General features: G+C 45.7%; 1 protein-coding gene across 20 annotated transcripts in view; it reads right to left on the reverse strand.

Moving 5' to 3' along the window:
* The window catches only part of LOC118379616 (protein unc-80 homolog), a 118919-nt gene that overhangs the window by 68280 nt on the left and 37961 nt on the right, over positions 1-12678 (reverse strand). For all 20 annotated transcript variants that reach the window (XM_052499901.1, XM_052499900.1, XM_052499897.1 and 17 more), the window contains exons 18-22: positions 12400-12563; positions 11380-11481; positions 9970-10178; positions 4409-4515; positions 3735-3894 (exon numbers count right to left, since the gene is read on the reverse strand). In XM_052499901.1, the coding sequence (XP_052355861.1) occupies positions 3735-3894; positions 4409-4515; positions 9970-10178; positions 11380-11481; positions 12400-12563 (742 nt within the window). The remainder of the gene's footprint in view (positions 1-3734; positions 3895-4408; positions 4516-9969; positions 10179-11379; positions 11482-12399; positions 12564-12678) is intronic.

A 12678-nucleotide genomic window follows, 5' to 3' on the forward strand; every position in this document is an offset into this window, starting at 1 on the left:
TAGGAGGATAGGAGGAGATGAGAGAGAGAGCAAGAGGAAGGGGGAGGGAGGAAGTGATGGGGAGAACAGAGAGACAGAGAGAGAAACAGCAGTAACAGAAAGAAAAGAGGTGAGTAGAGCAGACTAGGGCCATCTGGGGCCTGGACCTCTATTCTACAGCATAACTAGAGCCTGGAGGTTTTTCTGACCATCTGATCTAACCAGGAAAAACTCAGGGCTCTGGGCATTATCTTTGCGAGTGCTGGCATGAATGGCACACCCATATAGCAACATGATCACACAAAAGAACGAGAGAACAGACTATAGAACATAGCATGATTAGGTCATGTCTGAATCCATTGAACGAAAAGCACCATCCAGCCACTTAACAAACGAAGCTGGAGAGAAAGATGGACACACGGTCATTAAGCAAGGAAATGTGCAACATTCAACAAATATGATGACTTTGTTGTAATTCTTCATGGCAATATTACTTGATTTTGTGGGTTTCTGTCCATAATGGGATAAGTGGTTCAACGAAGACAAGACAGTTACAGCACCATGTGCTCCACATGTTGTGTTTGGAGTCTCAATATCTACCCCTCGTCTATCCCCCTCTCCTCTTCCCTGTCTTGTCTCTCTCTCCCTCCTTCTCCCTGTCTCTCTACCTGTCTGGTCCCTCTCTACCTCCTCCATCTACCTGTCTTGTCCCTCTCTCCCTGCCTCTCTACCTGTCTTGTCCCTCTCTCCCTCCTTCTCCCGGTCTCTCTACCTGTCTGGTCCCTCTCTACCTCCTCCATCTACCTGTCTTGTCCCTCTCTCCCTGCCTCTCTACCTGTCTTGTCCCTCTCTCCCTCCTTCTCCCGGTCTCTCTACCTGTCTGGTCCCTCTCTACCTCCTCCATCTACCTGTCTTGTCCCTCTCTCCCTGCCTCTCTACCTGTCTTGTCCCTCTCCCCCTCCTTCTCCCGGTCTCTCTACCTGTCTGGTCCCTCTCTACCTCCTCCGTCTATCTGTCTTGTCCCTCTCTCCCTGCCTCTCTACCTGTCTTGTCTCTCTCTCCCTCCTTCTCCCTGTCTCTCTACCTGTCTTGTCCCTCTCTCCCTCCTCCCGGTCCCTCTACCTGTCTTGTCCCTCTCTACCTCCTCCATCTACCTGTCTTGTCCCTCTCTCCCTCCTCCCGGTCCCTCTACCTGTCTTGTCCCTCTCTACCTCCTCCATCTACCTGTCTTGTCCCTCTCTCCCTGCCTCTCTACCTGTCTTGTCCCTCTCTCCCTCCTCCCGGTCCCTCTACCTGTCTGGTCCCTCTCTACCTCCTCCGTCTACCTGTCTTGTCCCTCTCTCCCTGCCTCTCTACCTGTCTTGTCCCTCTCTCCCTCCTCCCGGTCCCTCTACCTGTCTTGTCCCTCTCTCCCTCCTTCTCCCGGTCTCTCTACCTGTCTGGTCCCTCTCTACCTCCTCCGTCTACCTGTCTTGTCCCTCTCTCCCTGCCTCTCTACCTGTCTTGTCCCTCTCTCCCTCCTTCTCCCGGTCTCTCTACCTGTCTGGTCCCTCTCTACCTCCTCCGTCTATCTGTCTTGTCCCTCTCTCCCTGCCTCTCTACCTGTCTTGTCTCTCTCTCCCTCCTTCTCCTTCTACCCGTCTTGTCTCTCTCTCCCTCCTTCTCCCTCTACCTGTCTTGTCTCTCTCCCCCTCCTTCTCCCGGTCCCTCTACCTGTCTTGTCTCTCTCTCCCTCCTTCTCCCTCTACCTGTCTTGTCTCACTCTCCCTCCTTCTCCCTCTACCTGTCTTGTCCCTCTCTCCCTCCTTCTCCCTCTACCTGTCTTGTCTCTCTCTCCCCCTCCTTCTCCCGGTCCCTCTACCTGTCTTGTCTCTCTCTCCCTCCTTCTCCCTCTACCTGTCTGGTCCCTCTCTCCAACCTTCTCCCAGTCTCTCTACCCGTCCTGTCTCTCTCTCCCTCCCTCTCCCGGTCTCTCTACCTGTCTGGCCCCTCTCTCCATCCTTCTCCCTGTCTCTCTACCTGTCTTGTCTCTCTCTCCCTCCTTCTCCCTCTACCTGTCTGGTCCCTCTCTCCCTCCTTCTCCCTCTACTTGTCTTGTCCCTCTCTCCCTCCTTCTCCCAGTCTCTCTACCTGTCTTGTCTCTCTCCCTCCTTCTCCCGGTCCCTCTACCTGTCTTGTCTCTCTCTCCCTCCTTCTCCCTCTACCTGTCTGGTCCCTCTCTCCCTCCTTCTCCCGGTCTCTCTACCTGTCTGGTCCCTCTCTCCATCCTTCTCCCTGTCTCTCTACCTGTCTTGTCTCTCTCTCCCTCCTTCCTTCTCCCGGTCCCTCTACCTGTCTCTCATATCCATGGGGACATTGGAGGTGTCCGTATGTGGCTAGATTGTGCCATGCTAGCAGAAGGACCATGGAGCTTCCTCTGGCCAGGAGAAGAGTTCAACATGGCTGCCATTAAACAGGGATGGAACAGACCCCGGGGACTGTCCAGTGAGCTAAAAGATGGGCATTTGCTTAAAAGGCTGATGGTTACTATAACTTCTGGAGATGTCCCCATGTTAGGGTATCATGTATGAGTCTAGGGCATAATGTATGAGTCTAGGGTATCATGTATGAGTCTAGGGCATCATGTAACAGTCTAGGGTATCATGTATGAGTCTAGGGCATCATGTAACAGTCTAGGGTATCATGTATGAGTCTAGGGCATCATGTAACAGTCTAGGGTATCATGTATGAGTCTAGGGCATCATGTAACAGTCTAGGGTATCATGTATGAGTCTAGGGCATCATGTAACAGTCTAGGGTATCATGTATGAGTCTAGGGCATCATGTAACAGTCTAGGGTATCATGTATGAGTCTAGGGCATCATGTAACAGTCTAGGGTATCATGTATGAGTCCGCCTAGGGCATCATGTAACAGTCTAGGGTATCATGTCATGAGTCTAGGGCATCATGTAACAGTCTAGGGTATCATGTATGAGTCTAGGGCATCATGTAACAGTCTAGGGTATCATGTAATGAGTCTAGGGCATCATGTATTGACTTGTAATTGTTTACTCCAGGTAACTCTGTTGTCATCATGTATGAGTCAAATGAGGTTCATCATATATGAGTCTAGGGCATCATGTAACTGTCTAGGGTATCATGTATGAGTCTAGGGCATCATGTATAAGTCTAGGGCATCATGTATGAGTCTAGGGCATCATGTATGAGTCTAGGGTATCATGTATGAGTCTAGGGCATCATGTATCAGTCTAGGGCATCATGTATCAGTCTAGGGTATCATGTATGAGTCTAGGGCATCATGTATGAGTCTAGGGCATCATGTATCAGTCTAGGGTATCATGTATGAGTCTAGGGCATCATGTATGAGTCTAGGGCATCATGTAACAGTCTAGGGCATCATGTATCAGTCTAGGGCATCATGTATGAGTCTAGGGCATCATGTATCAGTCTAGGGCATCATGTATGAGTCTAGGGAATCATATATGAGTCTAGGGCATCATGTATAGGGCTAGGGGTCTCCCCCTCAATCTGCCAGGGGCTTGCACAGGCAGTGGTCAACAAATACATACAAACACCACTAGCATGAAAGATGGCGGCAGAGTGTACAGATCACTGGACGCACAAGACAGGCCAACGGACAGACCATAGACAGACTACGGACGGAACAGGACAGTCAGGCACATACACACAGAGAGGCGGGCGGGGTGAGGGGGCGAGCGGGCGGGGGGTGATAGGGGACACCCCGGGGGTCTACCATCTTTCTCTTCTGTGTGGTGAAGCTTGGATGGGTTCCGCCTGCCAGACCGCCATTTACCGAGCCGCTTGAAGAAATTCTCCTCCTCGTCCCGGCCGTACTCCACGCCCCCCGCTCCCCCGCCGCCCTCTGACAGCTTCACGTTGCTGGTGAACTTCACCTGCAGGCAGGGGTGGTGGAGAGAGAAAAGACTGTCCACACCACCGGCAGTAGAACAACAAATATGTAGCATTAAAAAGATAAATAAATATATATACAGAGATAACAAGTTGTAAACAAAAGATACACAAACCATCTAACTAGTCATTTTGTCATTTAAATAGATTTTCTTGTCTATCCCTTAGAAATGATCAAAATGCCCAGGTAACAATACAAGAGGACATGGTGTGCTCAGCTCAGTCGTGAGAAAAGGTTATACATCAGCCCATGGCTGTAAGACCAGGTCTCTCCAACCCTGTTCCCGGAGAGCTACCGTCCTGTAGGTTTTCACTCCAACCCTAATTTAGCACACCTGATTCTAATATTTAGCTGGTAGATAAGCTGAATCAGGTTAGTTACAACTGGGGTTGGAGCGAAACCCTACAGGATGGTATCTCCAGGAACAGGGTCGGAGAGCACTGAAGTAGACAGTTGTGAGAGACACGACCCCTTGTGGTCAGTAGGTGACCCCTGACCTTGGAGCTCTGGCGGATGAAGGAGAGTCGGTCCACAGAGCTGATGTCCAACAAGTCCTCCACCCCGTCGGTCAGCCCAGAGAGAGATGACCGCTTAAGCCAGTTACCTGCAAACACACCCCACCCCACCCAGGTCAGAGTAATGGAGGGATGGATGGAGGGAGGAAGGAGTGCAGAGGGGGTAAACATCACACTTATACATCGAGACATACACATACTGGCAGAAGATATACTGAATACACACACACACACACAGAGAAGCATAAACACAAATAAAAGACAGAATATGCAGAAAAATGCAGACAGAATAGCATAAAACACTTGGTCATAGAACAAGGCACATAGGAGCAGTTGTACACAACAAACAAACCAAGAGCGTCTGTGAAGCATACACACACACACACACACACACACACACACACACACACACACACACACACACACACACACACACACACACACACACACACACACACACACACACACACACACACACACACACACACACACACACACACACACACACACACACACACACACACACACACACACACACACACACACACACACACACACACACACACACACACATACGTAAGACAGAGACGGTAATTGGAAGGCGAACAGTCCCACGGCATGCTAGGGACAAAAGGAATACAAAAGAAGACCATAAAGAGATTAAGTGAATTGTCTACTCATCACCCGTAAAACAAAACATGATGTTAGACTACAGAAACATGAAGTTAGCGTACAGAAACATGTTAACCTACAGAAACATGACGTTAGCCTACAGAAACATGACGTTAGCCTACAGAAACATGACGTTAGCCTACAGAAACATGACGTTAGCCTACAGAAACATGACGTTAGCCTACAGAAACATGACGTTAGCCTACAGAAACATGACGTTAGCCTACAGAAACATGACGTTAGCTACAGAAACATGACGTTAGCCTACAGAAACATGACGTTAGCCTACAGAAACATGACGTTAGCCTACAGAAACATGACGTTAGCCTACAGAAACATGATGTTAGCCTACAGAAACATGACGTTAGCCTACAGAAACATGACGTTAGCCTACAGAAACATGATGTTAGCCTACAGAAACATGATGTTAGCCTACAGAAACATGATGTTAGCCTACAGAAACATGATGTTAGCCTACAGAAACATGAGCCTACAGTGATGTAGACTACAGAAACATGACGTTAGCCTACAGAAACATGACGTTAGCCTACAGAAACATGATGTTAGCCTACAGAAACATGATGTTAGCCTACAGAAACATGACGTTAGCCTACAGAAACATGATGTTAGCCTACAGAAACATGATGTTAGCCTACAGAAACATGACGTTAGCCTACAGAAACATGATGTTAGCCTACAGAAACATGATGTTAGACTACAGAAACATGATGTTAGCCTACAGAAACATGACGTTAGCCTACAGAAACATGATGTTAGCCTACAGAAACATGACGTTAGCCTACAGAAACATGATGTTAGACTACAGAAACATGATGTTAGACTACAGAAACATGATGTTAGCCTACAGAAACATGATGTTAGACTACAGAAACATGATGTTAGCCTACAGAAACATGACGTTAGACTACAGAAACATGATGTTAGCCTACAGAAACATGACGTTAGCCTACAGAAACATGACGTTAGCCTACAGAAACATGATGTTAGCCTACAGAAACATGATGTTAGCCTACAGAAACATGATGTTAGCCTACAGAAACATGTTAGCCTACAGAAACATGATGTTAGCCTACAGAAACATGACGTTAGCCTACAGAAACATGACGTTAGCCTACAGAAACATGACGTTAGCCTACAGAAACATGACGTTAGCCTACAGAAACATGACGTTAGACTACAGAAACATGACGTTAGCCTACAGAAACATGACGTTAGCCTACAGAAACATGATGTTAGCCTACAGAAACATGACGTTAGCCTACAGAAACATGACGTTAGACTACAGAAACATGATGTTAGCCTACAGAAACATGATGTTAGACTACAGAAACATGTTAGCCTACAGAGACATGATGTTAGCCTACAGAAACATGACGTTAGCCTACAGAAACATGTTAGCCTACAGAAACATGATGTTAGACTACAGAAACATGACGTTAGCCTACAGAAACATGATGTTAGACTACAGAAACATGATGTTAGCCTACAGAAACATGATGTTAGACAGAAACATGATGTTAGCCTACAGAAACATGATGTTAGCCTAAAGAAACATGATGTTAGACTACAGAGACATGACGTTAGCCTAAAGAAACATGATGTTAGACTACAGAAACATGATGTTAGTCTACAGAGACATGATGTTAGCCTACAGAGACATGACGTTAGCCTAAAGAAACATGATGTTAGACTACAGAAACATGTTAGCCTACAGAAACATGATATTAGACTACAGAAACATGTTAGCCTACAGAGACATGATGTTAGCCTACAGAAACATGTTAGCCTACAGAAACATGACATTAGCCTACAGAATACAGAAACATGACGTTAGACTACCGAAGCATGAAGTTAGCATACAGAAACATGACATTTGCCTACACGCAAATCCTGTACTTATTAACACAAAGTTAGAGAGATGCAGCTACGAGTTCATCACGATACTAATGATCCAGTGACAAAGTTGTATTTTCAATTAATCATACATCGTGTCAGTAGTTAGGTTTCTATCCAATTGGCGACAGATTTTCATGCGAATATTAAAAAATCTGCATACAAACAATTGGTCCAATATGCCCGATTTCCCATCAGACACAGTGCATTTACATAAGTCTTTAAATCAAATCAAACTTTATTTGTAACATGCACCTATTGGAGTATCTGTCCATAAGACAACTTTAAGCCGTGCACTCCACAAAGCTGGGCTTTACAGAAGAGTGGCAAGAAAAAAGCCATTACTTAAAGAAAAAAATAAGCAAACATGTTTGGTGTTCGCTAAAAGGCATGTGGGAGACTCCCCAAACAGATGGTAGAAGGTACTCTGGTCAGCCTTCTGGCCATCAAGGAAAACGCTATGTCTGGCGCATACCCAACAACTCTCATCACCCCGTGAATACCATCCCCACAGTGAAGCACGGTGGTGGCAGCATCATGATGTGGAGATGTTTTTCATTGGCAGGGACTGGGAAACTGGTCAGAATTGAAGGAATCATGGATGATGCTAAATACAGGGACATTCTTGAGGGGAACCTGTTTCAGTCTTCCAGAGAGTTGAGACTGGGACAGAGGTTCACCTTCCAGCATGACAATGACCTTAAACATACTGCTAAAGCAACACTCAAGTGGTTTAAGGGGAAACATTTAAATGTCTTGAAATGGTCTAGTCAAAGCCCAGACCTCAATCCAATTGAAAATCTGTGGTATGACTTAAAGAGTGCTGTACACCAGCGGAACCCATCCAACTTGAAGGAGCTGGAGCAGTTTTGCCTTGAAGAATGGGCAAAAATCCCAGTGGCTAGATGTGCCAAGTTTATAGAGACATACCCCAAGAGACTTGCAGCTGTAATTGCTGCAAAAGGTGGCTCTACAAAGTATTGACCTTGGGGGGGATGAATAGTTATGCACGCTCAAGTTTAGTTTTTTTGTCTTATTTACTGTTTGTTTCACAATAAAAAATATTTAGCATCTTCAAAGTGGTAGGCATGTTGTGTAAATCAAATGATACAAACCCCCAAAAATCTATTTTAATTCCAGGGCAACAAAATAGGAAAAATGCCGAGAGGGGTGAATACTTTCGCAAGCCACTGTAGGGGTGAAGTGACTATGCATAGATAATAAACAACGAGTAGCAGCGATGTACAAAAGGGAGGGGGTCAATGTATATAGTCCGGTGGCGATTTTATTAATTGTTCAGCAGTCTTATAGCTTGGGGGTAGAAGCTGTTGAGGAGCCTTTTGGTCCTAAACTTGGTGCTCCGGTACTGCTTGCCATGCGGCAGCAGAGAAAACAGTCTATAACTTGGGTGACTGGAGTCACTGACAATTTTATGGGCTTTCCAGTCCCTTTACTCAATACTTTGTTGACGCACATTTAGCAGCTATACAGCCTTGAGTCTTAAGTATGATGCTACAAGCTTGGCACACCTGTATTTCGGGAGTTTCTCCCATTCTTCTCTGCAGATTCTCTCAAGCTCTGTCAGGTTGGAAGGGGAGCATCGCTGCACAGCTGTTTTCAGAGCTCTTCAGAGATGCTTGATCGGGTTTAAGTCTGAGCTCTGGCTGGGCCACTCAAGGACATTCAGAGACTTGTCCCAAGCCACTCTTGCGTTGTCTTTACTGTGTGCTTAGGGTCGTTGTCCTGTTGGAATTTGCACTCTGGAGCAAGTTTTCATCAAGGATCTTTCTGTAATTTGCTCCGTTCATCTTTCCCTTGATTCTGAATAGTCTCCCAGTCCCTGTCACTGAAAAACATCCCCACAGCTTGATGCTGCCACCACTATGCTTCACCGAAGAATGAGAGTCCTTTAGGTGCCTTTTGGCAAACTCCAAGTGGGCTGTCATGTGCCTTTTACTGAGGAGTGGCTTCCGTCTGGCCACTCTACCATAAAGTCATGATTGGTGGAGTACTGCAGAGATGGTTGTCCTTCTGGAAGGTTCTCCCATCTCCACAGAGGAACTCTGGAGCTCTTGGTGGTTCCAAACTTCTTCCATTTAAGATTGATGGAGGCCACTGTGTTCTTGGGGACCTTCAATGCTGTAGAAATGTTTTGGTACCCTTAACCAGATCTATGCCTCGACACAATCCTGTCTCGGTGCTCTTTTCAAGTCTCAGAGCAAAGGGTCTGAATACTTATGTAAATAAGTATTTAATAAGTATTTAAGTTTTTAATTTTTAATAAATGTACAAACATTTCCAAAAACCTGTTTTCGCTTCGTCATTCTTGTGTACCGAATAAAAAATACAAGTTAAATGATTTTCCATCGCATTCGCATTCAAATCTACTGATGGTTTTCACAAAAAGTATTGCGTTATATGAGCCCACTATTGTATTGGCACATGTGTGCACATATAGCCTACATGATGAGATTATTATGAACAAAAGAGCAAGATTATTTTTAATTGTCAAAAGACAGCCAAGCGTTGATGATCATGTCACCAAAATAAGACCCTCGATATTTAGTGGAAAGGGGCACATTCACCACCCTGTGAAGTTCATCATAACTTATTTCATCTGTAACCTAATAAACTGCTTGCTTTCCCAACTAGTCGTAGTGGGAGGATGTCACATGTCATCGTGTGACTCCAAGTTTACTTCAATATTATGGTTATTATATCAATATTTGCGCATAATAGCGTTTCCACCAACACTTCTCGCATAATTCATTTTACCGACAAAAACATCCCACCCTGTCTAGCGTATTTTGTTTTGTTGACATTTGGAAAGTTTACCGGAAAAAATTCCCATCAGGCCCGTCATGACCCTTAGAGGATGACATCACTAGAATGAATCATCATTTCTATAGATGGACACAGGGTGGCGCTGTGGTACTGTGGGGGGCACTGCCACCTACCGATGGGCAGCTTGAGCTTCTTGCGCAGGGAGATGCGTCGGGAGCGTGAGCGGGTGCGTCGGTCCGTGGTGGTGCCCGAGTGGGCGGTGGTGCACTCCGACGTGTCCTGCTCTGATAGGCTGCTGGTGTCGCTGGCAGCACTCTGTGACTTGAACATCTTCCTCCAGAAGTCCTTCTTGCCCAGCAGAGCCCCCGGAATCTGTTCATCACTGGGGAGAGAAACAGGGATGGAGACACAGACAGACAGACAGACAGACAGACAGAGACAGACAGACAGACAGACAGACAGACAGACAGAGAACACAATGACTAAATAGTTCCCATCAAACATACATTTTGTGGGGCGTACATTCATGCACAGAACCAGTCAAAGGTTTGGACACGCCTACTCGTTTAAGGGTTTTTCTTTATTTTTACTATTGTAGAAAACTATGAAATAACACATATGGAATTATGTAGTAATCAAAGAAGTGTTAAACAAATCAAAATATATTTTCTTCAAAGTAGCCACCCTTTGCCTCGATGACAGCTTTGCATACTCTTGTAGAAAATAGTAAAAATAAAGAAAAACCTGGAATGAGTGAGTGTGTCCAAACTTTTGACTGGTACTGTATGTGTATCTGTGATTGTGTGTGTGTGTGTGTGTGTTTAACTATTCTTGTAGGGACCAGAAGTCCCCACAAGAAAAGTAAACAAAAAAATTGACAACTGGGGACATTCTGTTGGACCCTACAGGTCAAATGCTATTTCTAGGGGGTTAAAAATTATAATTAGTGTTAGGGTTAGAATTACATTAAGGGTTAGGAGCTAGGGTTAGTTTTAGGGTTAGGAGCTAGGGTTAGTTTTAGGATTAGGAGCTAGGGTTAGTTTTAGGATTAGGAGCTAGGGTTAGTTTTAGGATTAGGAGCTAGGGTTAGTTTTAGGATTAGGAGCTAGGGTTATTTTTAGGATTAGGAGCTAGGGTTAGTTTTAGGGTTAGGAGCTAGGGTTATTTTTAGGATTAGGAGCTAGGGTTAGTTTTAGGATTAGGAGCTAAGGTTAATTTTAGGGTTAGGAGCTAGGGTTAGTTTTAGGATTATGAGCTAGGGTTAGTTTTAGGATTAGGAGCTAGGGTTAGTTTTAGGGTTAGGAGCTAGGGTTAGTTTTAGGATTATGAGCTAGGGTTAGTTTTAGGGTTAGGAGCTAGGGTTAGTTTTAGGATTAGGGTTAGTAGCTGGAGATAGGATTAGGGTTAAGTGTTTGGGTTAAGGTTGGGGAAAATAGGATTTTGAACGTGTACAAGATCGTGTGTGTGTGTGTGTGTGTGTGTGTGTGTGTGTGTGTGTGTGTGTGTGTGTGTGTGTGTGTGTGTGTGTGTGTGTGTGTGTGTGTGTGTGTGTGTGTGTGTGTGTGTGAAGAGGGGGTACTCACTGCTCTGGTGTCTGGGGGGGGCGGCTGGATATGCAGCTGCGGCACTCGTCTGCAGCGGTGGACGGCTGCCCTCCCTTTTCCCCAGACACACCTGCCTCTGACCTGCACAAAGGACACACAGAACTAATTGTTCCTGACAAGGCTCCAGTATAGTCAGAACCACCCAGGCCAGGTTAGACCCCAATAGTAGCAACTAAGGCTTTGTTGCATGGAGTAGCCGTCTGGAAACATTCCATCACCCCTACAGTGTTTTCACTATCCTTCCCCTATCTAAACCTTTCAGGCACAGGATGTTGGTTTGGGGCCTTTGTAGGGCCCCGCCTGGACAACACCTAGGAGAAATACTGTGCTCCTTTTCAGATTGCCTAACATTTACATGTGAGTCAATAAGCAGATGGTCTTATCCAGACCGCAGGTAGCCTAGAGGTTAAAAGCGTTAGGCCAGTATCCAAAAGGGATTCTAATTCCTGTCCATGTGCCCTTCAGCAAGGCACTTAACCCTAATTGCTCCTGTAAATTGCAATGGATAACCGCAATGGCTAAATGACTAAAATGTAAAATGCATAGTTAGTGGATTGATGGTGAAATAGCTAGATGAGACCACATATCACAGTCGTAGTAAATTTATCCTCAATGAAGAAGTGATCAACAGAGTCAGTACCAGTAGGACAAGACAGGGTTCACTCCATCTGCACGACCACCCTCAACGTACAGATATCCCTGCTGTTTTTACATGTCTGTGATTGGTTGTTCTATATGTATGGTGCCAACCCACTGGGCACATATGTCAGTTCAACGTTCAGTTTGATTTACATCTGTTTGAGATGTCAACTAACGTGAATTCAAAGTGAAATCAACGAAAACGTTGGGTGAAAAAAATACTAAATGGCCTTATGTTCATGACCTTTTGCAAAATCCAAACAGTTTTCCACGTTGATTCAACGTCATCACGTAGATTTGTTTGGTTGAAATGACATGGAAATAACGTGGATTCGACCAGTGGGAGGTTCTGTGGACTACCTCCTGGATGGTTTGGTGATAGGCTCCTCCTTCTCCTCTGGCTTCTTGGTGGTGGCCACTTTCTCGGCCGAGTCCAGGAGCGCGCTCAGTGCCACCCTGCGGAACACGTTGCCATGGGACTCCTTAATGAACTGCACCAGCTGGCGGATGTCACAGTACAGACCCTGGATGGGAGGTGGGGAGATAGAGGACAGACAGACAGACAGACAGACAGACAGACAGACAGACAGACAGACAGACAGACAGACAGACAGACAACACAATGACTAAGTAATTCTC

The sequence above is a fragment of the Oncorhynchus keta genome, chromosome 37, assembly GCF_023373465.1.
Source record: "Oncorhynchus keta strain PuntledgeMale-10-30-2019 chromosome 37, Oket_V2, whole genome shotgun sequence".
Lineage (NCBI taxonomy): Eukaryota > Metazoa > Chordata > Actinopteri > Salmoniformes > Salmonidae > Oncorhynchus > Oncorhynchus keta.